The following is a 27,373-nucleotide window of genomic DNA, read 5'->3' as shown; positions in this document are numbered from 1 at the left end:
CACTGCATGAGTTTAGGGTACACAGCATGGTAGTTTGATTTACCTATATTGTTCAATGATTATCATAAAAGCTTTAGTTAACATCCATAATCTCATATACATACAACAGAAAGAGAAGAAAAAGAATTATCCTTGTAATGAGAACTCTTAGGATGTAGGCTCTTAACAACTTTTTACCTATGTATTACACAGCAGTGTTAAATATAGTCATACTGTTGTACATTATATTGCTAGTACTTATTTATCTTATTACTGGAAAATAAAATAATAAACCTATTTTAAAGATAAAACAAAGTCAATGCATTGTCTTTGCAGTAATCAAATAATTTGACTCAACTTTTCACAACCTTTCCCCACTATTCCCCAGTATGCACTGTCTAATCTGGTTAAGCCATCTTTAAATTCCTACCTATATATGCCTTTAAATATCCATAGTAGATTCAAGATGGCCACACATTCTTCCTCAAATCTCTCATTGAGATGTCAATTGCATCCCCCTATTTTGACCTCCAGTCCTTGAATCTGGCTAGTTCTGTGACTATTCCAGAACTGAGGCTGTACCTATTCTGGGCCTTGAAAAGAACTTGGCAGTTTTTGTTTTCTCCCTGTTAAAACACTGATTCTTAGAAAGTTCCCTTTTGGATCCCAACCATCATGCTGGAGAAGCTCAGGCCATGTGGAGGGGCCATGTAAAGCAGACCTGAGGGGCTCCAGCTGAGTGCCCCATATGATATTCCAGCTGACACTGCATGCCAACTGCTGGCAAATGAGGGAGCCATCTTGGCTCAGCCATATTGAACCTCCAAGTCCCAGCCTATGTCACCTGAAGGAGAACCACCCAGCAGAGTCCATTCAAGTGCACAGAAATATAAGAGATAGACAAATAGTTGTTTTAAGTCATGAAATTTTGAAGTAGAGTGGTAACTAAAGCAATATCTTTCTGCTTCTTTCAAGGTAGCATTTAGACTTGGCTTAGTTAAAGGTTAGTACAAAGAGTTGAGTTTTTGTACTTTATTCCATTTGCCTTTATATTGCATTTTCAATCAGACTGTAAGTTATTCAAGGTCACAAATATTGCTCTATTTTCTTTCTGTGTCCCTGTATCTATTGGCACATTGTTAGGTACATGGGACTCATTACCTGAGGTTGCCCATTGAATCATAACAAAATGGAGGAGCAAATAGGGGTAAGAGGGTATCAGATGAATTTTAAAGATATAAGGATTTTGATTAAACCAATATTCATAACCAATTTAATGTGTTTGTGAATGTGCGTGTGTGTGTGTGTGTGTGTGTGTGTGTGTGTGTGTATACATTTAATCTGGATTATCTGAACAAAGGCATTAACTATCATTTAGAGGTTATTTTTAATTTTTTTTTTGTAAAGTCGACCTAAAATATCAATTTAGTTAGAAGTATTGTCATCTGTTGGAAATGTAAATGTGGAGTTATAAAAGAAGGCCAGATTGAAGGAAATGATCTCAATCAAATAAATACATTTAACAGCTAGAAAAATTCAGAAGTGATTACCTGGAACTACACTGTAAAAGCAGGGATGAACATAATTTTCTCCATCCTCTACCATGTATTCTGGATGTTTTTTGTGTGGAAAGTAAGTTACTATGTCCATCCACTGAAACTAACAACATTGTGGGACTGCATATCATTTGTAAGACTATTTAATGTAACGCTAATGAAGCACAATTCAAGTTCGAATCCTGGATGTAGTAACTAGAAAGGTAATATGTCTATTTGTGATCAAGGACTTTATTATTTTAAAGTAGGGAGAAACTGCTATTATTTAAGATGTGAAGGATTATTAATCCCAAGTGCACTTTTGAGTTCTTTTACTTAAGTGTTAATAACTATAAGATAAAATATTGAACATATTTAAACAATTTTCCAAAAACCTTTCACTGGGGACCAGACAGTCCTCCCAGCAAAGTCTCGAGTGTGTTGCTTCCCAGAGTCCATATTTCTACTACACTTGCTAAGAGAGAAAAATGAGGTTAAAAATGCAGAGTACAAAAAGGCTGTGTGTGTGTGTGTGTGTGTGTGTGTGTGTATTCGTGCGCTGAGAAACTATGCCCCTTGCTCTCTAGATTCTGAAGTTGCACTTGTGTAAAATTGAAAGGTAATTGGTCCTGATACAAAGGATACATTCAAAAACATTTATTAAATGTGTTTATGTACTTGTTTGAAACGCAAGTGATTCACAAACACAAATATTTCGTCACAAAGCTTTTTATTCATGCAGTCGCACAATGTATATTTTTCAAATACATTTAAAATTTATAAATGAGGAGTTGAAGGCATACCTCTTCACACTCAAATCTATGTCTTTCTCAAGTGAGACATGGAGCGACAGAGTAGAAGTGGGAGTCAGAGGGAGGGGGAGGAGACAAGGCAGGAGGGAGAGGGATGAAGAGAGGGAGGAAGAGAAAATTCTGTGCTGGAGCCCACAGTCTCGTCCATCCCAAGCATGTGGGCATCACATCTCGGTTGTAACAAAGAGATGACCATGGCGTTTCTTTTTGGTTCTAGGCAGGCTGATACAGCGGGCAATGCACGCATGTCTGTCGCCTCATCTAAGTCCCCATTCCTTCTGGAGTTCTGAGCTCCCAGATTCCGAGAGGACCCAGTGCATGGTGCTAGGTGCGCAGGTCTCTTGGAGAGGCTGCCACAGGTTCGTGCGTGTGTGGTAAAGGGCGTTGGTGCATCTGTATGTTGGGGAGAGGGAGGATTCCCTTCTGCCAGACTCATCTGGATCCCCACATTTTTTCAGGGTGTCGTGGGAGGAGTGTGGGAGGTCAGAGGGACAGGTAGCCGCCGTTTCAGTGATAAGGAGAGCGGGATGTGGACGGGAGGGCGGGTGGGTGGAGTGGCGTGGCACTGCCACATCTTAACCGGGGCCCCGGGTGTTTGCAGACCCAAGTATAGCCGCCCCGGGTCTCCACGGTGTCGCTTCCGAAGCTGCTGCCTGAAAACCCTGAGCCTCAGCCCTGCCTCGCTTCGGGATCCTCCTCCTCCGCCTTTCCCACCACGTACCTGGCCTGAGCGGCGGGGCAGGAGGCTCAGGGAGTCCCCTTTCGGCGGGACCGGCCCAACCTGGGTCCTCCTCTGCCTCCAGCCGGCTGCCGCCACCGTGCCCCGGCTCGCCGCGCTCCGGCCGGCACCATGGAGGAATCCGGAGCAGATCCGCCAGCAGCCGGCGACTTCCACGGAATCTCTGGCCTGGCGCCTTTTGGGTGAGATGAGCCGGGGAGTTGGTATCTCTGCTGGTCCGAAGTTGCTCCAAAAAGCCCTAGCAGAGAAAGCGGGTATCCGCGTGGTCTGGGAGCTTGAAGTCCTCCTCCCGCAGCGTCTTCGCCTCCTCGCCCAGGATTTGTTTATATAGGATCTGGAAGCTGGGAGGAACTGCCCACCCCCTCCAGGTGGCCCGCCCCCCTTCCCGGGCTCCGGGCTCCCGCCACGTGGTCGACACCGGCGTTGTCTCGGCAGAAGGCGGGCGACCGGGAGCGGAGTGGGCGGCCGAGGACGAGCGCGTCGCGTCTCCGCTGCCTGCTCGCCCTGCCCAGCACCTTCCACGCACTGCGATCGCAGCTCAGGCTCGGTGCAGCCACCCGCCGTCCCCGTCCCCGGAGCGGAGATTGAAGACGGTGCCGTTTGGGGGCTCGTGACGTCTCTCTGGGTTCGTTCAGTTGCGGGAAAAGAATGGTAACATGAACGGCGGAGCGTGAGAGCGTCACCAAAGGAAGGGCAAAGATTGATGGGCAGAGCGCTCATTTCTCGGAGGCTCGCATTCCGAGGGCTGCGCGACAGGGAGGTCCGTGCCTCCACCTCCTGACTGCACTCCGCCGACATCTGTAGCCGCCTTCGCCCCGGGCTCCCAAGGCGCTGAGCCCCTGCCGGCGGAGGAGCGTTCAGACAAGCGCCTGAGCACCTAGGAGTTTGCGGACCTCTATCCAAACAGGAGTTCTCCCCGGATCCCGCGTCTCCGCGTCCCCATTGAGCCCACCAGCACGCTGGCATCGGAGCGAGTTGAACTTGAGTTCAGGTGGGTTATCCCAAGGGGAACGCAGCAGTCGGTGTGCAGGGGAAGATGAGTAAGGTGACGTTCCAATGTCAAAAAGCGGACACTTCTTGACACTTGCTGGGGCTGAGCCACTGCCTCCCACGCAGTTCTAGCTACTTACCCACTCCTCCCCAGTCCAGCCCGCCAGGGGAAGGGGGGAAAACAGCCAAACTCCTGTTTTCTTGAGTATCTAAGCATGCTATTGACTTTTCCTAACTTATGAGTAGTCTATGAAATAATCATATGTACTCCATTGCTTTATATTAATGGAGGTCGATAGGCTTAATGATTTCCTCACTCAAGTCATTTACTTCTAAGCCAATAGATAATGCCTTCGTCATAGTTTTCTGGGGGGAAAGTAACTGTGCGTTTGTTCTGCAGATGCCCAACTCCCTCTGAACCGTGCAGCTTGGTGCTGAGCAGGCAACAAAAGTTTTTAGCTGCTCCTCAGTTTCTGGTGCTTCGCAGGGGAGAGGAAAGGACTTTTGCATTCAACACAAAAAGCTGTCAGGGAACCATCTCCTTTAACTTTTCTTCTCTGTTGTCATTTGCCATGAAGAGGAAACAGAAGAGATTTCTGCAGATGACTTTGTTATTCACGGTGGCTTTAATATTCCTGCCCAACATCGGTCTCTGGTCTCTGTACAAGGATAAGCACCTGGTGAAACCTCCGGAGCCCGGGGAGCAGCAGGTAAGTACCAGGCAGAGCAAGATCCCAGAACGGGTAAGGCGTGCGACCCGCGGGGACGCAGGGAAGCAGGTAGGGGAGGGGTTTGTTGTTTGTTTTTTTCCCATCTTTATAGGGCTGGTATTACAAGACACCAGAGACTGTGGGGTTTAAGTAAGTAGTTGTTTTAAGATCCTAGTCAATGACATTGTGAAATGTAAAAAATAAATTAAATAAATAAATAAATAAATAAAAAGTAAAGGAGAATAAGAGGGGTCAAGAAGAAGAGACAATAATCCTTCACAATTGGTCTTTGGGTTGATTTGGCTTGAGGTGGATAAAAGGTAACTGCTTTTTTGTGGCATGTGAGAGTAGGTACAAGTTTCTGACAGATTTGTTTTTTCCCTTTTATCTGGTTTGGGTGTGTATATTGAATTGGGCCAATTAAGTCATTAAAGTTGTGAAGTAGCTATCAAAAAACAAGCTGCAGTTTTCTATATTTTGGGTCGTTATTTGTGCTTAGCAACAGCTCTTTACCCTGTGGAAACTTAAATGTCTCCGTTTCTTCTCCCCTGTTGCTAAGGTGGTGAGGTGGGGTGTACAGGCAGAGTTATTAAGCGTGTCCATTTAGTTTCACAGTCTGCTGATAACAGTTTGTTGCTAAAAGCTTTCCTCTGTATCCAAAACACCCTGTAGTGTTGTGTGTTTTCTTTTTATTTAGCATGTGATCCATTAGTATGTGCGTCGCTCATGACTTAACATGGGTCAAAATAACTATCTTTCTTGGTGAGCAATAAAGCAAAACAGCCTTCACAAAACGTTGATGAAATTCAATATTGTTGAATTCCTTCTTTATTAATAAATAAAACAGCTTCTGTAATTAAACTTTTAACAATAGAATGTAGCCTTCCTCATGATATTGATATAACACTTTTTCAGTTAGCCCTGCGCATCACCTCGGAATATTAATATTCTTAATTTCAAGGGTCATCACCCATGAACACCATGTACCTTACACACATAGAAAGTGTTTCAGTAGTCCATTTGTGGACAACAACAGTATACAGTAATGCTAATTAAATATTGTTCTTATACTTAACAAAGTTTAATTCCTTTTTACACAGTAAGTGGTTAGTTGTGAAATATGTAAGTAATCTGCTTTTTCATTATGACATATAATCATTACCAGTTGCTAAACTTTAATGATAAGATGCTTATGGGTTTTGGGTGGACTGGAATTTTGAGGGAAAATGCTGACGTATTTTCATTTAGCTGTTGATCTCTGTCATTCATTCTAATAGGGATGTAACTTTGATTTAAAGTATATCATGTTTTGTCATTCCAATGAAAAAAAGTAGGTGGGCAGTTTGAGTATGAAACTTTTTTCCCTATTTAGATTGCTTATTTCTCCAACCCTTGATATGAAATGAGATTTTATTAACATTAGTAGTTAATACACTATTATGTAAAATTCCCATTTCAATATTGATAAAATAATGAAAACAATGATTTTTTTCTTCAATTTTGCTAATTCAATTAACAATAACCATCTAAAATATTTGCTGGAATAGCTAACATTAAACACTAATTAATCTTATTAATGAGATATTTGCAACTTTCATACAGGCTCTATTGATATTGACCCTTAATGAGAAATTTGTATTTCCAATGTCATAAAAAATATAAAATATGGCACATCAACTCTCTGACTTGTCATTATAATCTCCAAAAATGGTTTCCTTGTTTCTGATTCTTCTGTAGTAAATGGTACTTAATATCAGGTAATAAATTAATGGGTATGAAAGGCGTGAAATGGCAAGAGGAGCTGTTTCTCAAAGTTTCATTTGCTGTTGAATAAGTAGCTAAATTGATGAATATCTTGTGACATTCCACTTTCCTAACCCTATGTAACAGTTTTGATACCAAGAATAAAGAAAATGTAGTAGTGATGTGTCATAAAATGAATGTCAATCATGTACTTTTAGTATTTTTTAGTTTAAATAATGGTTTTAAAATTAATGCTTTCTTATAGATACTAAAGTTAAAAAGGTAGAAATTAATCATTGAAAGATATAATTCATTGTAAAAAAGGAAATTATAAGCTTTTATTGGTTTTATTCCATTATTAAATATAATTGGAAAGAAAATTAGTATATGTTGACATCATTATACAAATATCAGATAAGAGTAAAGTTGTATCTATATATCTATATATACATATATATTGTATGAATATATAGCATATATGTGCTCTTGACCAAATAAAAAAAGTGACTTCCAGTGAATTAAAGATGCTTATTACTGTGATGGAATATTTTACTAATGTATCTATATTTCAATGTTAGTAAGTCAGCTGAATACAAAGGTTTTCATTTGGAGCATATAATTTGACTATCAGGTAATGTGTTATATAAATTTAGCAATTTATTTTAAATAGACATTTTCTTGATTAATTCCTAAATGTTCTTCAAAAGCCATCTTTTGCTATATTTATCACCGAATTGTAAAATGCTGAGGTTAAGGATTATGTGCTGATTGAGGCATTGACAGCAATAAGTACTGAAGCTATTCAAAACAAGTCACGTGCCCAAATGAGTGGTCTGTTTTTACAGCAGATGCGTAAAACAGCAGTTCTGGTTTTAAGTGCGGCATGGCAGTGGTCAGAGGAGTTAAAAACCATCACTGTTTTTAGTACTTTAATGTATACAGTGGTTTTCAGGGAAATACTTTAATTTGTGGACATTCAAAATCATAGAATGGCTAATACTTTTTAAATACTCTTCATATTTTATCGGAGCACATCACTCATAGTTTTATACTCTTCAGTATAAATAGTGTTTATTATATAATTTGAGATAAATTAAAGGGAGATAAAGCAGAAAACAATGATCAAAACTGAGTATATTAATTTTCATGATGTTTAACATTATATACAGTTTCCTCGTCTATATTATTACAAATTGTTTGTATTTGTTGTTTCATGTTATAAGTGATATTTTGAGCCCCATGATATTTAAACATTTGCCCCATCTATGATAAAGACAAGAAAAAAATATGAATTAAAAATTCCCAAATTCTTTATCTGAAAGTTTTTTTCCCCTTTATACGTCCAAAGAGGATTGAAAAAAATACTTTTAATCATGCAATAATAAAGATAAATTATTTCATTGTTTGGGCTCTACAAAATTGGACTCACGCTACTGAAATAAATATTAAGCTTTTGAGATTTTTAGGGTTTTATAAACATTTAAAAATATTTTATAGTTATTGTTTAGATGTTATTAAATTATCAGTCATAACTGCCATACATTATTTTCAGTTGAATTAATTTTGTCACTTTTTGTTACTATTGGGATGATATAATTATCTCCTTTATGCTGTTTAGTAATATGTACTTCTATTAAAAAAGAATGTATTAATAATGAATATGATATGTAGCTGAGGATGATTACTATATGATTGTATAGTAATTCTTAATTTCATTTATTTAAAGAATTGAATAGCTACTCTACTTTGGTTTCAGCTGCATTTGAATTCAAGTTATATATTTAGATCTTAACTAAGCTGTGCATTAGGATGATAATTAAAACAAAGCAATATTTTAGTGCAAAACAACTTCATTATTAATATATGCAGGTATAAGTAAATAAAAACTACTCCAAAACACTTTTCTTAAATGCATTAAAGAGGTTACTTTACAAGGTAGCTGTAAAATGGATTAGCAACTAAGTTGCAAACAATATGAGTTGTAGGAAATAATTCAGTATATTCAGGAGATGAAGAGGTTTTTGCAAATTTTGGAATAAAATCCAGGATCAAAATCTCAGAATTTTAAATCAGACATTTTCAGAATTACTCTGAATGATTTTCAAAACGTATGTTTGGCCTCAATTTTTTACCACGTTAAAAAAACAAACAAACAAAAATTAGACACTCAAGTCACTTTTAAATTCTAGAACCCTTTTATTTCTTTGTACTTCAGAATCCCTGTTTATAAAATAGGGCTAATCCTGCTTGCCCCAAAAGAAGGTACATAAAATCCTGAGATCACACCTTGGATGTGAAAATATTCTGAGGTGATATTTTGTTTGTAGTCAGCTCCACAAGTCAGCTGTATGTGGCAGATGTGAGACTTAACCTCCATAGATTAAAAAAAAAAAAAAAATCTGCCCTGAAAGACACTCCTGTGCATCTCTGCCCAACTCTTTTAATGTTAGCCAACTCCACACTTTGGAGGGTTCTTCCTTGAGGCTAAGAACATTCTTTTTATGTTGCATTTCAAACTTGTTTTATGATGGGAAGATGTCAGATAATTGGTACCCAGTGTTTGCAAGCGTGTTTTCCTTTGTCATGATGATCACTGAAGCTATAGAGTGTGTCTGTTGCTTTTTCAGCAAACACCTTAGATATTGGAATAGCTAAGGACAGGAGCAAAATATAAAGGTTTTCTCTCCCCCTGCACTCAGGATGGTACATTACCAACACACTAGAGGTGAAATTATGCACTAATTTAAACCATACTGTCCTTAATTAGCTAAGATGTAGATTTTAAATTAGAGTTTTAAGGACCTTTTCTTAAATTTATAGAAAATCCATTCTGACTTGTTATAGGATCGCACCACACAGGCGACTGTAACAAGTGCCCTAATTATTTGCTGTGACCTAGTAGATCGAAACATGATGAGTTCATCACCGTGCCCCATGGGAGACTCTGTGAAATGCAGTCTTCCTTTCACAATATGGTAAAAAATGAGATAGCTTGTTTGTTTGGCTTTTTTTCTCCTGCTTATTGCTGAGTTGGACAAGCTGTACTACTGAACTGATTAACCTCCTATGTGGTTTTTCTGTAAAATAAACCAAATCTTGGGTGGAATATATAGGGAAAGGGGTGAGAAAGTTTGGGCAATTTAAGTGGTATAGAGAAGAGAACTGAGTTTTGTTTGGTGACTTAAAGTTTTCTCAGGAGTAGCCATGACAACCTTTAGGGAAGTTTTCAACTGTGTTTCCCCTCATAATACTTACATGCAGATGAAAGCAAGCTAAAATACATCAAGAATTACCTTAAAGGAAGGAATAATTAAAATTAGGAAAAGATATTATGCAATGTGAGTATCCTATAAAGTCAGGTTTGGATATGTTCCATCTTGCAATCATTCTCATTTCTCACTTGCTTGGCTTCTTATGACGAAGAGGTTAGTACTGGATACTTTAGAACCTTAATACCATCTGACATGAGCACGTTGTTCTTCCATTGCCTTCATATTTACATATGTGTGTACGAAGGTGCAAATGTGCAAAGAAATAGGAGGTTCTTAAAGTGACAGTAAAGATAAAGACACATACTCATAAACTGGATAACTTGCTCTCCTTACGACCTCTATCTGTCACACCATAAAACTAACAATTCCTAAAGTATCTCAAAATGTAGTTGTAATGTTTGAGTGAACAACAAAAAAGGACAAATAAAAACACATTTGCCACTGAGAATATGTATTTAGACAGGAACCATATTTAAACGTTGAAAAGAAGGCTCAGGGCATCCACAAACATTTGAGACATGCTTGCCACCACTCTCCCTCGCTATGTAATATGCTGATGTATGTTACTGCACTGAACTCCAACTTGGTGCCAGAGAGAAAGAGAAAAAATAAAGGTATATTTAGAATTAAAGGTAAACTGCATGAATGTTTCCGCCAGCTTTTCTACTTCCATTGTGGTATGAAAGAAAAGTGAACTGGGTTCGCATTACTCTCAAATTCATTTCACATATTTATTTAGCAACATGCATATACACATACATACAGCCACACACCCACACACATGGTTTTACTTATAAAGAAAAAATAAATCTACCCAACTGTTTCATTGTGTGTGTGTGTGTTTGTGTGTGTGTGTGTGTGTATTTAATATATATATATGCATATATATAAAAAATGTATATATTATACATTTTAAGAAAGGAAAAAACTATTAAAATTGTAATAATATATACCGATAACAAAAGATGTATACAAGTCACGTGGACTTCTGCAATTATAAGAGGTGCTCAAAGCGGTTACCATCACAGTAATTTTACTACAGTTTTTCCTTTCTTAAAATGTGTATACATTTTTTTGGTACCCTCTGTGTATGTGTGTGTGTGTGTGTGTGTGTGTGTGTGTGTGTGTGTGTGTGTGTATATAGTCTTATAACTTCTTGCTTTTTCCATTGCTTTGAATACACAAAAAGTTGTTAGTCCATTGAGTTTGAAGCATTATTTAATTGTTATTAATATCATTCTAAGGAAGTACAGAGAGAGAGAAAACGCATCTGTCTCTAGAAGTAGTTACATATATTTAGGAAGTGTGAGAATTGCAATAAAGATTTAGCCTGCTAGAGTTGTGCAGATTATAAATAGGGCAAGCCCTTGTTACCTGGTAATACTAGTATAAGTAATACAGTTATGATTTCCATATACTATCAGCAGGTGGTTATCAGTTTTTTGTTTCAAGGAGTAGGGAGACCACTTCATAGACCGTGTAGATGCCTGACCACTGTGTTATATACCTGAAGCTGAAGTTGAATAATATTAAATGTCAGCTATAACTATATAGATAGATGATAGATAGATAGATAGATAGATAGATAGATAGATAGATGCATATATATGATTGTTGGTAAGGTCATGACGCATTTTTGCAATGAAAAACAGAAAAAATATACCACGACTTTTCTGACAACCCAATATGTGTGTGTGTGTATATATATATATATATATATATATATATATATATATATATATATACACACACACACACACATGTATATGTATATACATATGTATACATACATATGCATACACACACACACACGCACAGTCACAGGATGTGTAGTACAGCATAGGGAATATAGTCAATGGAATTATAATAGCTATATAAGATGTCAGGTGGGTAGTAGACTGGGGGGCTTATCACTTTTTGAGGGGTGTAAATGTCTAGCTATTACATTGTTTTGTACACCTGAAACTAATAAAAAAAAAGAAAAGAAGTAGTAGTGAAGGCTGAGAAAGTTACTTTTGAATTTATTTCAAGTACTCAAATACTCATGGAATATTATTTCAGGACTTGAAGTCTGGAAAGCCACAGACAGAGAGTTTTATTATAAATCATTCTGAAATGTTTTATCATATTAAAAGTAACCCAATTGTCAGGGCTGCCACCCAAGTTTGAGTGAGTTGGGCTTTTTTTCCCCCTTATCTTTGGCATCACTCCCCAGCAAGAGAATCCAATTGAACTTAATTTGAGGAGGAATATCAGAATTTCCATGCTGTCTTGTTTTCTTTAGTATTTAAGGGTGTAGTCTCTGGATTCAAATGATCAAGGTTCAAATTCTGGTTCCAGCACTTAACACCTTATAACCTTTTTATTTTGCAAGTCATTGACCTCCAGATCAGTTTTCTCTTAAGACAAATGGAGATTATAATACAATTTTTGTAGTTTTATAGTTAGGACTAAATACTTAGTATGTTGAACAGCACATAATAAGGGGCAATGGATATAGACTATTGTTAGTATAAGTATTTATACGTAATCCTTGCTTTTAACAATGATTAGTGTTTCTTTAATAAATATTTACAGATGGCTTCTCTTTACAAGGTAATGCCAGGACAGCACAGCAGAACAATGAATATGATACAGGATTGCCATTGATGAGTTAAATCTGGGAGAGTGGACTGTTGAATAAATAAATAAATGGGATCTAGAAAATAAAAGGGCTTTTGTTTTGTAATTTTTGGTCCGATTCTTGACAGGTTCTTAATTTTATCTTTCGTTATTGAAAAAATAATAAAAATGGCATGTTGCATTCAAAGGTATTCAAAAGTTGAAGTTTTTAATGGAAGAATTTTTTTTAAATATAGCAATAGTTCTTTGTAGTGACCATCACATTTCCTGTTTCAGATAAAGCCCATGATTCACATGTAGGCATTTATTTTCTCTATGTTAATTACAAGCAAGTGTTTGAGAACTACTTTTGTTGCTTAAATCTTGGTCATGAGAGGCATTGGATTGTTCTGAAGAAAAAAGGTTAAAAAGCAGAGTGGAAACTATCAAAATCATGAAGCTATTTTATATAATTACTACTCCCTTCAGTAGAGTTAGGGGATACAGAATAAGTATATCACATTGCACCCATTCTTAATTTTCTGAGTAGTGGATTGGAGAGACAAAATTGATATTCATGAAACAAAGAAACAAGCACTACATAGTAGAATTCTATGTGTATCATCAGCATTTAGAAAAGGGAGAGAATGGTATGGTCTCTGGAGCCATGAGACAGGGCTTCGTTCTTTCATTCTTATGGAGGTGAATATTGAACTGCATCCAATCAAAATTAGATGGGGTTGGGATTAGGCTGAGAGAAGGGCAGATACTTTAAGTTCATATGTTGGTTTCACCACTTACTGAAATACATCATCTTGGGCAGTCACTTAACATCTTTGAACCTCAATTTTTATATGTGAACACAGATATTACCTCACAAAAGGGTAGCAGAGAGAACTAATTGGATTAATATATGTAAATTGCCCAGGACATAGTAAATATTTAATTAAGAGAAGCTTAACAAATAGCATCGGTACCCTTTTCTCAGTTTCTAGAACATTCATTGAAGGTAGTAAATAAACAATGTTGCAAGACCCTACTAAAGATATAATAAAATATATAAAACATACCACTATCAATTAGTTTATTAATAAAATAGACATTTATTGAATATGTGCACAATACTGTGCTATACCCTGAGACAAATAAGTGATGAAGAGATAAATCTGTTTTCAATTATTTTACAATCTATTAATTAAAAAAAAGGCATGTAGACACTTTTAGGGCTGGATTAAATTGTTTTATAAGAAATGCATGCTCTAATTACTTTGAGTTTGGAAAAGGTAGAGAAAACATCAGTTACTGTGTGATATTTATGTGGCCCTAAGTATTTGCTATACATTTACTGATTTAATCGTCCAACGATTCATTTAGCTAGATTCTTCCACATAAGTCAATTCACAGTTAAGTAAGGCACCGAGAGAAAATTTGAGCCAAAGCACTCTGGATTCATAACCAAAGAAAACCATGAGCAGTACTAACATCCACATAGTTGAGGCAAGTGAGGACTTAACTGAAATCGTTTATATTTTAAGACAGATAAAAGGTATTGGTGGTGTTGGCATTGACATAAAGATCTGAATGTGGGGTCCTGGTTGGGAGGAGACAGAAGCCAGAAGTATATCTCAAACTGATGGGGCCCAGTCCCTAAGGACAATGAAGAGAGGTGTGTGTGGGGGAAGCAGAAGAACAGAAGTGGAATAGGTTGTTAGGATCTAAAAGGTAAATTTAGAGCCTGTGCTTTTAATAGTTTGTCTCCTGGCAGAGAGGTCTGAGATTTTTCCTGTGCAATTATCTTACTAATTTGGAGACGTAATCAAGCATTTGTGAAATGTTCTATAAAGTGTGAAACAATATAGATACATTACGGACATAAATGTAGGTAAATGATAGTCAATTACATGTTTTTCATAGTATGTATTGGGTTGTATTGGGTTGTCGGAAAAAGTCATGATGTATTTTTCTGTTTTTCGTTGCAAAAATGCATCATGACTTTTCCTACAACCCAATATAATCCTGTAATAAGGATTGAAGACTATATTACTGAATGGAGATGTCAAGAAACCATGTGCTCACCTTGTTGATAAGACAAGTACCTGTCAAAATACATTCAGATAATGACCAGATACACACAACAAAGGAAAAACAAATTGATTACGTATCGGTAGTGGGATGGGGGATAAGTGGTATTTTTATTACAAGGATAAGGATAGAGCAGCATTAAATTGCCAAGAATTTCAAGACAATATATGAATAATAAAAGTAATAAAATCATTATGATAAAACAAGAGGAATAAAAGTAATAATAAAATATATTAAGAATAAAGTTAAGGTAGCATTTATTATTTCTTACTATGTGCCAGATACCATCTCAAGCGGTTATTAAATAGTCACAGGTAATCCATGGTATATGTAATATTACTATTCGATATTGCAAAAGCAAAGAGTTTTTGGTGTTTTTGTTTGTTTGTTTGTCTTTTTGGTTGTTTTTCCAAAAGTAGTCAAGATCATGCAGTGAGGATTCTACCAATAAAGTGTTGGACTGTATATAACTTGCCATATAATCAACTCTATTGGAAGCATCCTAGATCATAGCAACATAAGCAATGCTATATTAACTCAATTCTAAAAGGAAATAAGCACAGTGGTTAAGGGTGTGGATATGGGGCCTGTTTGCCTAGTTTTAGTTCCAGTTCTATTACTTGCTGTGTGATCTTGAGCAAGTTACTTATCTTCTCTGTGCCTCAGATTTCCCATTCCTAAAAGGGGTATAAAAATAGTGCCTACTTGGTTGAGTTGATGTAATGGTTGAGTAAGGTAATGTGCATAAAATGCTTGGAAAACTGGATTGTACATAGAATGCAATTTTAAAGTGTCAGCTGTTATCTGTTAGAATTCTGGGGAATTGAGACTGGATAAAAAAGGGATGTATGTTCCTACACCATCTCATTCATAGACCCACTGTGAGACTATATAATTTTTTTTTTGGCATTTTTAAAAGGTTTTCAAAAAATGTCTGAAGCACCTTTACTTTCTTTTTCTTTTTCACTTTGTATTCTTAGTAGCCCATCTGAAAATAATATATTATTTATTTTAAGTTTTTGTAACTTGAGCCAATAGCTCCTACAGTCCTACATATTGGAAGCAAAGTAGATTTCAACACAGAATTTAGTTCTTCCCAGCACATGCACTCAGCAACCAATACTATTGTGGTGAGCTTTCCCCCATATTTTCCGTGCTGTTCTCTCCACACGGTGTTGATTTCTCAATGTGTATTTTGCCCTCAAGGGAGAAAATACATCTTTTAAATTGTTTCATTAAATCAGTATAAACTTCCAAAGAAGATGATCTAAAAATGTCTTGAGGGGTGCATATTTTATTTTATTATTTTATATAACTTGAATTTTAATGTTTTTGTTCTGGTTGCTTCTGACAGTAAGGTAGAAATGGAAAAAAATCATGAATGACGCTGCTGGAGACGAGAGTAGAGGAACTTGACAAGGGAAGAGCTCTCTCACTTCCTCTTCTCGTGCTTCCGAGACAAGAACTGGCTGGCAAGACAGAGGAATGGAGAATTGTATAAAACTAGGGGGCAAGGGAAGATAAAACTGTTTTAATTCCCTAGCCGAGTGAATTTTCTCATTTTTTAGATAGCCTAACACAAAGCTGTCAGATTAACAACTATGGACTGGGATTCTTCCCCCATTTAACCTCTGTAGAAACTTTCAACTTTTTTTTCCACATATGGAAGGAAATTATATTTTCTTCATTCTGAGGCAAAGATGGTGAGTTCTAAATACTCTATGAAATGATGATGGAACAGTAAGCATCAGGAAAGCCAAGAGGTAATAGTCAACAAAGGGTGGAAATATAAGCTACTGAATCATTTGAACCTCTCTTCCCTGATTCTTCCTGCTCACAGCCTTCTCTCCTCCCTTTTCCCTTTGAAATATATATGTTTAAGTTTATCGGGGTGACATTGGTTAGTAAAATTATAAGGGTTTCAAGCATACATTTCTATAATAATCATCATCTATATATTGCATTCTGTGCTCACCAACCAGAATCAGTTTTCCTTCCGTCACCATGTATTTGACCCCCTTTTCCCTCTTTTACCAACACCCCTAGCCCCTTACCTCCTGGTAACCACTGAACTGTTGTCTGTGTCTGTGAGTTTTTGTCTGTTTGTTTGTCTTGTTAATTTGTTGCTTTCACTTTTATATCCCACATATGAGTTCAATCAATGGTTCTCTACTATTTCTGTCTGACTTATTTCGCTTAGCATAATAATCTCAAGATCCATCATTGTAGCAAATAGCAGTATTTCATCTTTTCTTATGACAGTAATATTCCATTGTGTATATGTATCACATCTTCTTTATCCAATCATCTATCAAAGGACACTTTGGTTGTTTCCATGTCTTGACCACTGTGAGTAATGATACGATAAACGTAGGGGTACATATATCTTCACAGATAAATCTTTTCGTATTTGTTGGGCAGATACCCAGGAGAGGAATTGCTGGATCATGTGGTAATTCTATTCCTGAGTTTTTGAGAAAGCTCCATATTGTTTTCCATAGTGGCTGCACCAATCTGCATTCCCACCAGCAGTGTATCCTTTTTCTCCACAGCCTCTCCCACACTTGTTATTATTTGTCTTGTTGATGATAGCCATTCTCACAGGTGTGAGGGGGTAGCTCATTGTAGTTTTGATTTGTATTTTTCTAATAGCTAGTGAAGTTGATCATTTTTTCATTGAAAAATTTCACATAGATATTTATTTGATCAATTATTATTGGCCCTACGAATGGATGAGAGAGTTGAAACATTTTTTAAACTTAAGTCTTTTGCATTATAAAAAATATTCTGTTGAACCTAAATGCATTTCCAATTATTGAGATATGTATGATATGAGAAATTTAAAAAAACTTTTTTTTTTTTTAATCTCAAGCTTTCTGCTGTCGGTCTTTGCTGCTATTGTTTTGTTTGCAATACTGGGAGCTGACCCTTACTTTAAACTATGCAATCAGAAACTAAATATTGCTTAGTTTTATCACCTCAAGGAAAACAATCTTTTGTAAGTCAAAAGTAAAAACTGGTACAGTGAAGCCAAAACTACCAGTGAAGAATCATTCTACACTTTCTATTTAGCTCTCTTCTGTGTTTTCCAAAGCTGCTTTTTGCATCCTCCTCACCTCTCCTCATATCTCCCTTGTCACTACCTCTCTTGTCATGCCCAGCAGATAGCCTTGACCTCATTCTGCACTGAGAATATAGAATTTTCATATTGGGTGGGGAGGGAGCAGGGGGGGAAACAAGACTTCATGTTATAAAAGAGAAAGTACCTGCATTTATTTCCCATTTCTTACTTGCCTCCTGTTATATGGAAAAATAACCCTAGTTTTAGGATAAATATGGAACTTCTATCCATGCTGTGTATCACAACTTTTTTTTTTTTTTCTTAAGATTTTATTGGGGAATTGGGGAAGGGGAACAGACAAGTTTCTGTCCTTTTGTTCTTCAGTCTAGTTGTGGAGGATGTCGCTTCACTGGCCCATGTTGGTATTATCATTGTGCTCTTCCCGGGTGAGGCAAGTTGCCAGCTATTGAACGGCTGCTCACAGTGGCTCATGGCAGCTCATGCTGGCTGCCCACCACTCATGGTAGCTCATGGCAGCCCATGGCAGCAGGGGCTGCAGCCTACGCTGGTGACTTACAGTGGCCCAACTCCAGGTTGAGCTGTTGTTCAGCATCTTAGCTGTAGAGGGTGCAGCATCACTGGCCCTCATGTGGGATCCGAACCCCAGCCCTGCTGCTCAGAACTGGCGTCCCAACCCAACTCTTAACCAACACTCCACTCAGTCGGCCCCACAACGTTTTTTGTTTTTTTTTAGGAATTTCACATATTGGTATGTTTTTCTTCTCATTCATTTGTTTTCAGCGTTTTCCTCTCTGATCCATCCTACACATCAATATTTAAACTCTTTCAGGTTTCTCCCACTATTGGAAGGGCACAGGGAGCAAGAGCAAAGCAAAACAAACAAAAAAAACCTCCCTCAGTGCCACAGCCTTTTAGCTACTGCCCTGTCTCTCTCCATCTCTTAATAGCTAAACATGATGCATCCAATTGTTGACTTTCCACTTCTCCACACCTCAGGCTGAATCCAACTCCTCTAATCTGTGTTAACATCTTTCACCATTGTCATTTGGAATCTTTTGGCAGTTCATTCCAAAAGAGCTTCTCCTTAGTCATATTACTTGATAGAACTTAACTAAACACTCTGTCTTACTTGAAACAGTCTTCATCTGAGAAGAAGTGGTTGTTGGGAGACTTGAGGAGGGAATAGGTTTGGAAAACAGGAAAGAAGGCTGAATAGGAAAACTTAGAGTGATTCAAACTGTGACAACTTCCATTTAGGGTTTCCTATCCCTATTTCCCATTGACATATGACCACCTATACACAAACACATTTACCAGTGTCCTGTACAGACTCCAACCTCTGTCCTGCTCCTTAAAATGTTCTATGCTTCAGGGGCCTGTACAATTATTTCTTGTTCTAGACTCTCCGTGGAGGCATCTCACTCAGACCCTCATAATTTCAGCCATCAGATTAAGTGGATGACTCCCACATCAATATGTCTAATCCAAATTTTCTTCTGAGCCCATGATCCACATACCAATCTGAAAGCTAGAAACAGATGATTTTAAACTTTAAACGTCTGAAATGAACTTCATCTTTCTCTTCCACTCCCTCCACCTGCCCTCCTTTTGTGTCTCTTATCGAAATGAAGTACACCATCAGTACACATTGAGGTGTTCATTATAATTGGTACCTTCATTATCTTGACTCTCAAATTCAATTGATTGCTGAACATTAGTGATTCTTCCTAACACATCTCTCTTGAATTCATCCACGCCTCTTTATCCTCATCACCCCTAGCCTAATTGGGACCAGCATAAATACTTTACCGGATTATGCAAGAAACCCTCAACTTGATATTCCTGCCTCCAGCCTTGTCCTTAAGTCCACCCAACAGCAGCCAGAGTTGGTTATTCAAAGTGCTTCACTGAACCGCCCACAGCCATTTGTAAATCTATCCGTGGGCCTCCCAGACCTTTAGATTGAAGTTCAAATTCATTTAATACAGCTTTACTGTATTAAGCTCACCTCGATGAGCCCGACTGCTCACTGCTTCACTGCCAAGACTCCTTAAGCTCCAACCACTTTGAACTTCTTTTAGGTTCCTGAGAATATCGTGTTCTTTCTCCTCCAGAAGTTTTGTATGTTTAATCTTTAGTTTTCCCTGGATAAGTTTTGCTTTCCTTCAATTTCTCTCTCTCTTTCTCTCTCTCTCTCTCTCTGGGAAACTTCCCCTGATAGTCAATGCTGGGGTTAGGTACCTTACCTAAGTATTTTCCAATTTTACAAAATTTATTCATCTGTATATAAACAACCTGTTTAGGTAGTTTATTTGAATTATTCAATATGTTTCTTAAACATCGTAATAGGTCAAATGATGGCACCGTGAAAGATATGTCCATTACTAATTAATACCTTGAATTTGAGAATGTTACCTTATTTGGAAAAAAGAGGTTGTTGTAGATATAATTAGTTTAAGGATCTTGAGATGCAGAGACAATTCTGGATTGTCCTGCTGGGCCTTAAATCCAATGACAAGTGCCCTGATAAGAGATGTGCAGGGGAGATTTGATGAATAAAAGAGAAGACACAGACAGAAGAAGGAGATTTAGTGTGAAGATGGAGGCAGAGATTGGAGTGATGTGGCCATAAGCCAGACACATACAGAAGTGAAGGAAACGTAAAGATGGAGTGGGATTGGGGTGATGTGACCACAAACCAAGAAAGCCAAGGAAGGCCAATGGTTACCAGAAGCTGGAAGACGTAAGGAAGGATTCTTTGCTAGCGCCTCCAGAGCTAGTGCAGCCCTGCCAACACCATGGGTTTGGATTTCTGTCCTCCAGAGCTGAGAGAGAAGACATTTCTGTTCTTTTAAACTATATAGTGTGTGGTCATTTGTTCTGCCAGCCCCAGGAAGCTAATACATTTAGGAAATGTCTATTGTTTTACAGTTTGTAATTCCAGTGCCTAGCATTACCTGACCACAAATCAGGCACTTGATAAATATCCCTTGAAAGAGTGAAGAGTGATAATTATGAACCATTTTCTATACATATCGAACTTATTTGAGCTGTGCTATACCTATACACAGAAATAACAATATGCATAACCCAGCATGTATGTTAAGTATCATGTAGGTATTATCAAGCAACTATGAATATAAAAATGTAAACTATTGTTTCACTCACATAAAAAGATAAACTATTGTCATAGTCATAAATTAAATTTCCATTAATATGTGCTTATTCTGTCAATCTTGTCCTGAGTACATATGCTGTTATGTAAAACTTGACTGATCCTGATTCTGAAAATCACAATGAGATTTCATCAAACATGTAGCCATCTGAGTATGCTGTATAAGAAGTGTATGACTGCAGTAAATTTAATGAAGATACTCATGTTCAAACAAGCCAATAAGATAAAGAACAAAATGTAATCTTTGAATCTACTCTTTCTCTAATGTTGGCTACATCTGTAGTATACATTTTACAAGTACAATGTTTAGGCACCATGTGTGTTCACATTCAAGTAGATCAGCGGTTCTCAACCTTCCTAATGCCGCGACCCCTTAATACAGTTTTTCATGTTGTGGTAACCTCCAACCATAAAATTATTTTGGTTGCTACTCTATAACTGTAATTTTGCTACTGTTATGAATCGTAATGTAAATATCTTTTCATTTTCCGATGGTCTTAGGCGACCCCTGTGAAAGGATCGTTTGACCCCCCAAAGGGATCAGCAACCCACAGGTTGAGAACCACTGACGTAGATACTGTGGTAATTTAGAAGCAGCTTATTTTTACAACTTGACTCATTTATAAAAAAGTTTGTAGTTGAGTTAATTAATACAACCTACAAGGGAGCAGTAAACAGCACAATTCATAAAATAAGTCATCTTGTAAATATAGATTGATGTATTTCAAGGGGTTTATTTTAATTTGAATGCTTCAGGTCTTAAGACTTCTATTAATTTCATTCTCTAGCACAGGTCCTCATTTGAACAGCTCCTCTCCTTTTGAAAAAGCCTGCCTTGATTTACCTGTGTTCTTTTTAATTAGCAGTTGTGTAGCAGGAATTTTAAAGAAGGGAGAGACAGGAAGAAAATCCAAGGGTAAAACTTATGAAAGAGATTAGGAAAAAAATTACAAGAGCTAGAAAAGACATGACAAGCTTTATTTGGTAGAGGCATATTTAATTCAGTGTCGGGGGAGAATGTCTTCGTGTTCTGATAATTAAATAGCATTGTATTTGATGAGATGGTTTCCACATTCTCCATAATGCTAAATCACTTCAAGCACATTAATTACAGCTCCTCTTGTTTGTACTAACATTGTGGTCAGCTTTGGCGTTTTGAACTTTTCATTCTGATATTTCTGTCTACTAGTCACCTAATTTTGATCTTCTTTCATTTCAGTTGCTTTTGTGTTTATCTCAGTAGTTTATTAACATGATTTTTGATAAAAGAAAGTTTACTGGCAGTATTCAGCTTTAAAAAGATGTGCAGAAGTAGTACTGGGAGTTATTTAAATCGGATCTTTTCCCTCAATATTATCAGCAGAATAGCACCTAATAGTTGAAATGCCATTTCACAATGGTCTTCTACATAGACATAAATAATACACATTGTTACACATTGACTTGTGGCATAATATTTAGATGCTAAAATATAACTCTCTAGGTTCTGTCACCTAACCAAAATGTGTCCATGGATGTTGTGCTAATCATTATGAGCAGCTATGTGAATACATGTTTTAATTAAATTTATTTGGGTGACAATGGTTAGTAAAATTACATAGGTTTCGAATGTACAATTCTGTAATATATCATCTATATATCACATTGTGTGCTCACCATCCAGTCAGTCTGCCTTCCATCACCATATATTTGAACCCCTTTTTCCTCTCTACCATCACCCCTCCTCACCCCTTATCCTCTGGTAACCACTGAACTGTTGTCTGTTGTCTATGAATTTTTTTTTTTTTTTTTTTTAGCTGAGCCATCCTGCCACCTGTTGGCATTTCAGCTCAGGCTGGGACTTGAACCGGCAACCGTGTTGCTCAGAGCTCACACTCTTGAGCGAGCTCTTAACCAACTGAGCCACTCGGCCGGCCCTGTCTATGAATTTTTGTTTCTTTATTTGTTTGTCTTGTTTATTTGTTGCTTTCAGTTTTATATCCCACATATGAGTAAAATCATATGGTTCTCAGATATTTTCTGCCTGACTTATTCCACTTACATAATAATCTCAAGGTCCACCCATGTTGTTGCAAATGGCACTATTTCATCTTTTCATATGACAGAGTAGTATTCCATTGTGTATATATACCACATCTTCTTTATCCAATCATCTATTGAAGGACACTTTGGTTGTGTCCATGTCTTGGCCACCATAAATAATGTTGCAGTGAACGTCAGAATACATATATCTTTACAGATCAATGTTTTCAGGTGTTTTTGGGTGGATATCCAGGAGTGGGATTGCTGGGTCATATGGTAATTCTATTCTTAATTTTTTGAGGAACCTCCACACTGTCGTCTATAGCTGCTGCACCAATCTACATTCCCACCAACAGTGTGTGAGGGTTCCTTTTCCTCCATGGCGCTAACAGGTGTGAGGTGATATCTCATTGTGGATTTGATTTGTATTTACCTAATAGCTAGTGAAGTTGAGCATTTTCATATATCTGTTGGCCCTTTGTATGTCTTCTTGGGATGCATGCATACATTTTTAAACAACTTGCCTGACTTAAACATTAAAGGCATTTTTCCTATTTACAACACTTGATGTGATGTTTATATCATTGATTTGAGTGTCTCCAGTTATGTATTTCTAATTATTTGAGACACATTCCATCTTTATAAGTGACCTTATGGTAATATATTTTCTCTGAATTATTTATCAGATCTCTATCTTTCATATATTTTTATATATGTGTGTGTGTGTGTGTGTGTGTATATATATATATATATATATATATATATAAATTTTCTGCAATATTTTCACATGGAAAAGGCTTTTATTTTTATTTTACTGATGCAATGAAATGATTCTAATGAAATCTTTAAAGAATGCAATTTAAAAATACTTCAATCTAAGTACAGCGATCAGATATTTCACAGATATTTGTCCTTTTTAAATGTAAAGTAGTAGTTTGTATATGTTTATTACAACTTCTCATTCTTTTTATTAGTTTTGCAACCCAATCTTTAAGTTGGGTAGAATAACCCTGTTAATTTACATTTATAATCAATTCATTTAATTTCTTATATTTTCCGTATCTACTTTTTATTTTCTTATTAATGGCTAGTTTCAGATAGTGATTTTTTGTTTGTTTTTCTGACATGTGTGATACTGGAGATACACACACACACACACACACACACACACACACACACACACGGTACCAAAAGAATGTATACACATTTTAAGAAAGGAAAAAAAAGCTATTAAAATTATGCTGATGGTAACCACTTTGAGCACCTCTTGTCATTGCAGAAGTTAAATATGAGTTGTATTTATCTTTCGTTATTGGTATATATTTAGTATTGCAATTTTAATGCAGTTTTTTTTCTTAAAATATGTATACTTTTTTTTTGGCACTGTGTGTATGTGTGTGTGTGTGTGTGTGTGTGTGTGTGTGTGTGTGTACACATATATGAAATTTACCCTTGTCAGGATGGTAGACATGTGAGTACATTGCAAGGAAGTATTGAATAATATTTCATTTTTCTCATTTTAGGAAACATCATTTTATTCCTTGGTTTATTAGGTTTGAATAAATATAAAATACTGAGCTATGACTCAAAAACATCACTTAGGGGCAGTGAATAAGAATGATTTTATTCTTTTTTACCATGGGCCTGGGTGAAAGAGTCATAAAGTTAAAGCATAAAAGATAAGTAGGTCTCTCCAATGGCTGGTGGTGAATATTTGAGGCTGATATATGTGTATTTCTAGACAAGCATGAACAGGCAATAAGCTTCTAAGTCCTACCATTAGTAAAGCAAAATGTTTACAATCACTTATTGCCATTTCAGTACACATGCTGAAGTCACAGGTTTGGGGATCACTTTCCAACTTTTGGAGTTGCCCGAAATGCTCACTTTAATCAATGTAAAATACCATGGGATGCAATCAATGTAAAATACCATGAGATGCTCCAAATCTGAGCATCGGAGACTCTGATGAGTCCGCCCTCAAGCCTATTTCATTTAGCCTGAATTGTGGTATACTAAGCAATATTAGGAGTAGGTAAGTGCACAAAATAGTCCATGAAATCTAGGGTATAATATTAGAAACAGCTTTCCTTTTTGTATGAGTGTGAAGTACAGTATACAGTCTCTGCCACCATTCTCAGTACGTGCATTCTCTATGATGCATGCACACTAAATTATTATTGACTGGTGACTGATACTTTTCACCTCTACATTCCATTTATTAAAAATATTTATTGCTAATAATGTTATCTGTGAATGGATTGTTCGAGTTTTCAAGTCTTTTATTCTAATTTTAATTAATTTGTTAAATATGCATTACATTTAGCCTGGATGTGTTGAAACTGCTATTATTAAGAACAAAATAAAATGAGAGGAAAAATAATTCTATTCTGCCATAAACTACTAAAACCTTAACTATTTGAAAACTGTGGTTATTTTCTTTTCTAATACAAGCATACCAAATTTTATTACACTCTACTGTATTATGATTCACAGATACTGCATGTTTTTACAAATTGAGGGTTTTTGGTATCCCTGCATTGAGGAGTCTATGGACACCATTTTTTCAACAGCATTTGCTTACTTCCTGTCTCTGTGCCATACTTTAGGAATTCTTGCAATATTTCACACTTTTTATTGTTATTATATTTGTTAGGGGATCTGTGATCAGTGATCTTTGATGTTCCTATTGTAATTGTTTTGGGATGCCACAGGTCACACCCATATGAGATGGTAAATTTAATTGACAAATACATGCATTTTGAATGCTCCACCAACTGGCTATTTTCCCATCTCTTTTCATCTCCTTGGGCCTCCCTATTCCCTGAGACATAACAACATTGAAGTCAGGCCAATTATTAGGTTTGTGCAAAAGTAATTGCGGTTAAGTGTTTCTTTTCATATTTTTAACAGTAACACTAAGTGACATTGTACCAAGCAAGTGAAGTTATGTTCTTCAAGTGACAATTTAAAAAAACATACACAAAAAAACAGAACTAAAGTAGTATGTAATTGGATCTACTAATAAGGAAGTATTAATAATAACCCTACGATAGCCCTAACAGCTCAAGTGAGAGGAAGTATTGCACATTTCTTACTTTAAATCAGAAGTTAGAAATGATTAAGCTTAGTGAGAAAGGCATGTCAAAAGCTGAGACAGGCTGCACCAAACAGTCAGCCAATTTTTGCATGCAAAGGAAAAGTTCTTGAAAGATATTAAATGGGCCGATTAATTACCCTACCGTGGCCTCTAAGAGTTCAAGTGAAAAAAAGTTGCACATCTCTCACTTTAAATCGAAAGCTAGAAATGATTAAGCTTAGGGAGGAAGCCATGTCAAAAGACAAGATAGGCTGAGAGCTTGGTCTCTTGCACCAGTTAGCTAAGTTATGAATGCAAAGGAAAAGTTTTTGAAAGAAATTAGAAGTGCTACTCCAGTGAGCACATGAATGATAAGAAAGTGACACAGCCTGATTGTTGATATGGAGAAAGTTTTAGTGGTGTAGATGAGAAAGCAAACCAGCCACAGTCTTCTCTTAAGTCAGAGCTAATCCAGAGCAAGGCCCTAACTCTCTTCAATTCTATGAAGGCTGAGTGGTGAGGAAGCTGCAGAAGAAAAGTTTGAAGCTAGAATAGGCTGGTGATTGAGGTTTAAGGAAAGAAGTCGTCTCCGTAACATAAAAGTGTGAGGTGAAGCAGCAAGTGCTGACGTAGAAGCAGCATGTTATCCAGAAGGTCTAGCTAAGATGATAATGAAGGTGCAACACTAAACAACAGGTTTTCAGTGTAGAAGAAACAGCCATCTATTGGAAAAAGATGCCATCCAGGACTTTCATAGGTAGAGAGGAGAAGTCAACACCTGGCTTCAAAGCTCCAAAGGACAGGCTGACTGTTTTGTTAGGGGCCAGTGCAGCTGGTGACTTCAAGTTGACACCAGTGCTCGTTTAGCATTCCAAAAATCCTAGGGCCCTTAAGAATTATGCTACATCTACTCTGCTTGTGCTCTATAAGTGGAACAACAATGGCTGGATGACATCTGTTTACAATATGGTTTACTGAATATTTTCAGCCTACTTTTGAGATCTGTTGCTCAAGAAAAAAAAAATCTTTCAAAATACCTCCAAGGTATGCCTTTAATGGTTTCAGCATATTTTCACCCTAATAAATACACTTCCCATCTGACACCATACATAGTCATTACAATATTATTGACTATATTCCTTACGGTATACCTTAAGGAATACCGTAAGGAATACATCCTCACTAGTACTTTGTAACAACCAATTTGTATTTCTTAATCTCTTCCCATTTTTCATTCATCCTCCAACCCCCTCCCATTTGGCAACCATCAAAATGTCCTCTGTATCTATGAGTTTGTTTATGTTTTTTGTGTTTATTTTCTTTAGATTCCACATATGAGCAAAATCACATTGCATCTGTCTTTCTCTGTCTGACATACTCTACTCAGCACAGTACCCTTCAGGTGCATCCATGCTACTGCAAATGGCAAGAGCCCATTCCCTTCCATGGCCAAGCAATATTCCATTGTATAGATGTACCACCTATTCTTTGTCCATTCTTCCATCGATGGACATCCAAGCTTCCTCCATATCATGGCCATTGTAAACAATGC

General features: G+C 37.0%; 2 protein-coding genes across 4 annotated transcripts in view; one reads left to right on the top strand and one right to left on the bottom strand.

The window, feature by feature from the left end:
• Nucleotides 1–2,630: 2,630 nt before the first annotated feature.
• On the bottom strand, nucleotides 2,631–4,053 carry LOC109379495 (uncharacterized). The gene is made up of 2 exons (XM_019636103.1): nucleotides 3,048–4,053; nucleotides 2,631–2,719 (listed from the first exon to the last, which is right to left on the bottom strand). The coding sequence occupies exons 1-2, from the start codon at nucleotides 4,029–4,031 to the stop codon at nucleotides 2,651–2,653; spliced, it is 1,053 nt and encodes a 350-aa protein (XP_019491648.1). The 5' UTR covers nucleotides 4,032–4,053; the 3' UTR covers nucleotides 2,631–2,650.
• GALNTL6 (polypeptide N-acetylgalactosaminyltransferase like 6) overlaps nucleotides 3,660–27,373 on the top strand; it is a 1,038,752-nt gene continuing 1,015,038 nt past the window's right edge. Inside the window, exons 1-2 of one of the 3 annotated variants that reach the window (XM_019636099.1) lie at nucleotides 3,660–4,056; nucleotides 4,456–4,765. In XM_019636099.1, the coding sequence (XP_019491644.1) occupies nucleotides 4,628–4,765 (138 nt within the window). In that variant the 5' untranslated portion in view covers nucleotides 3,660–4,056; nucleotides 4,456–4,627. Of the gene's footprint in view, nucleotides 4,057–4,455; nucleotides 4,766–27,373 lie in introns of those variants that run through there. The other 2 variants (XM_019636100.1, XM_019636101.1) reach the window with 2 other exon arrangements.

The sequence above is a fragment of the Hipposideros armiger genome, unplaced genomic scaffold, assembly GCF_001890085.2.
Source record: "Hipposideros armiger isolate ML-2016 unplaced genomic scaffold, ASM189008v1 scaffold_27, whole genome shotgun sequence".
NCBI lineage: Eukaryota > Metazoa > Chordata > Mammalia > Chiroptera > Hipposideridae > Hipposideros > Hipposideros armiger.
The sequence above is the reverse complement of the archived record's forward strand: the minus strand, read 5'-3'. Positions and strand labels throughout refer to the sequence as shown.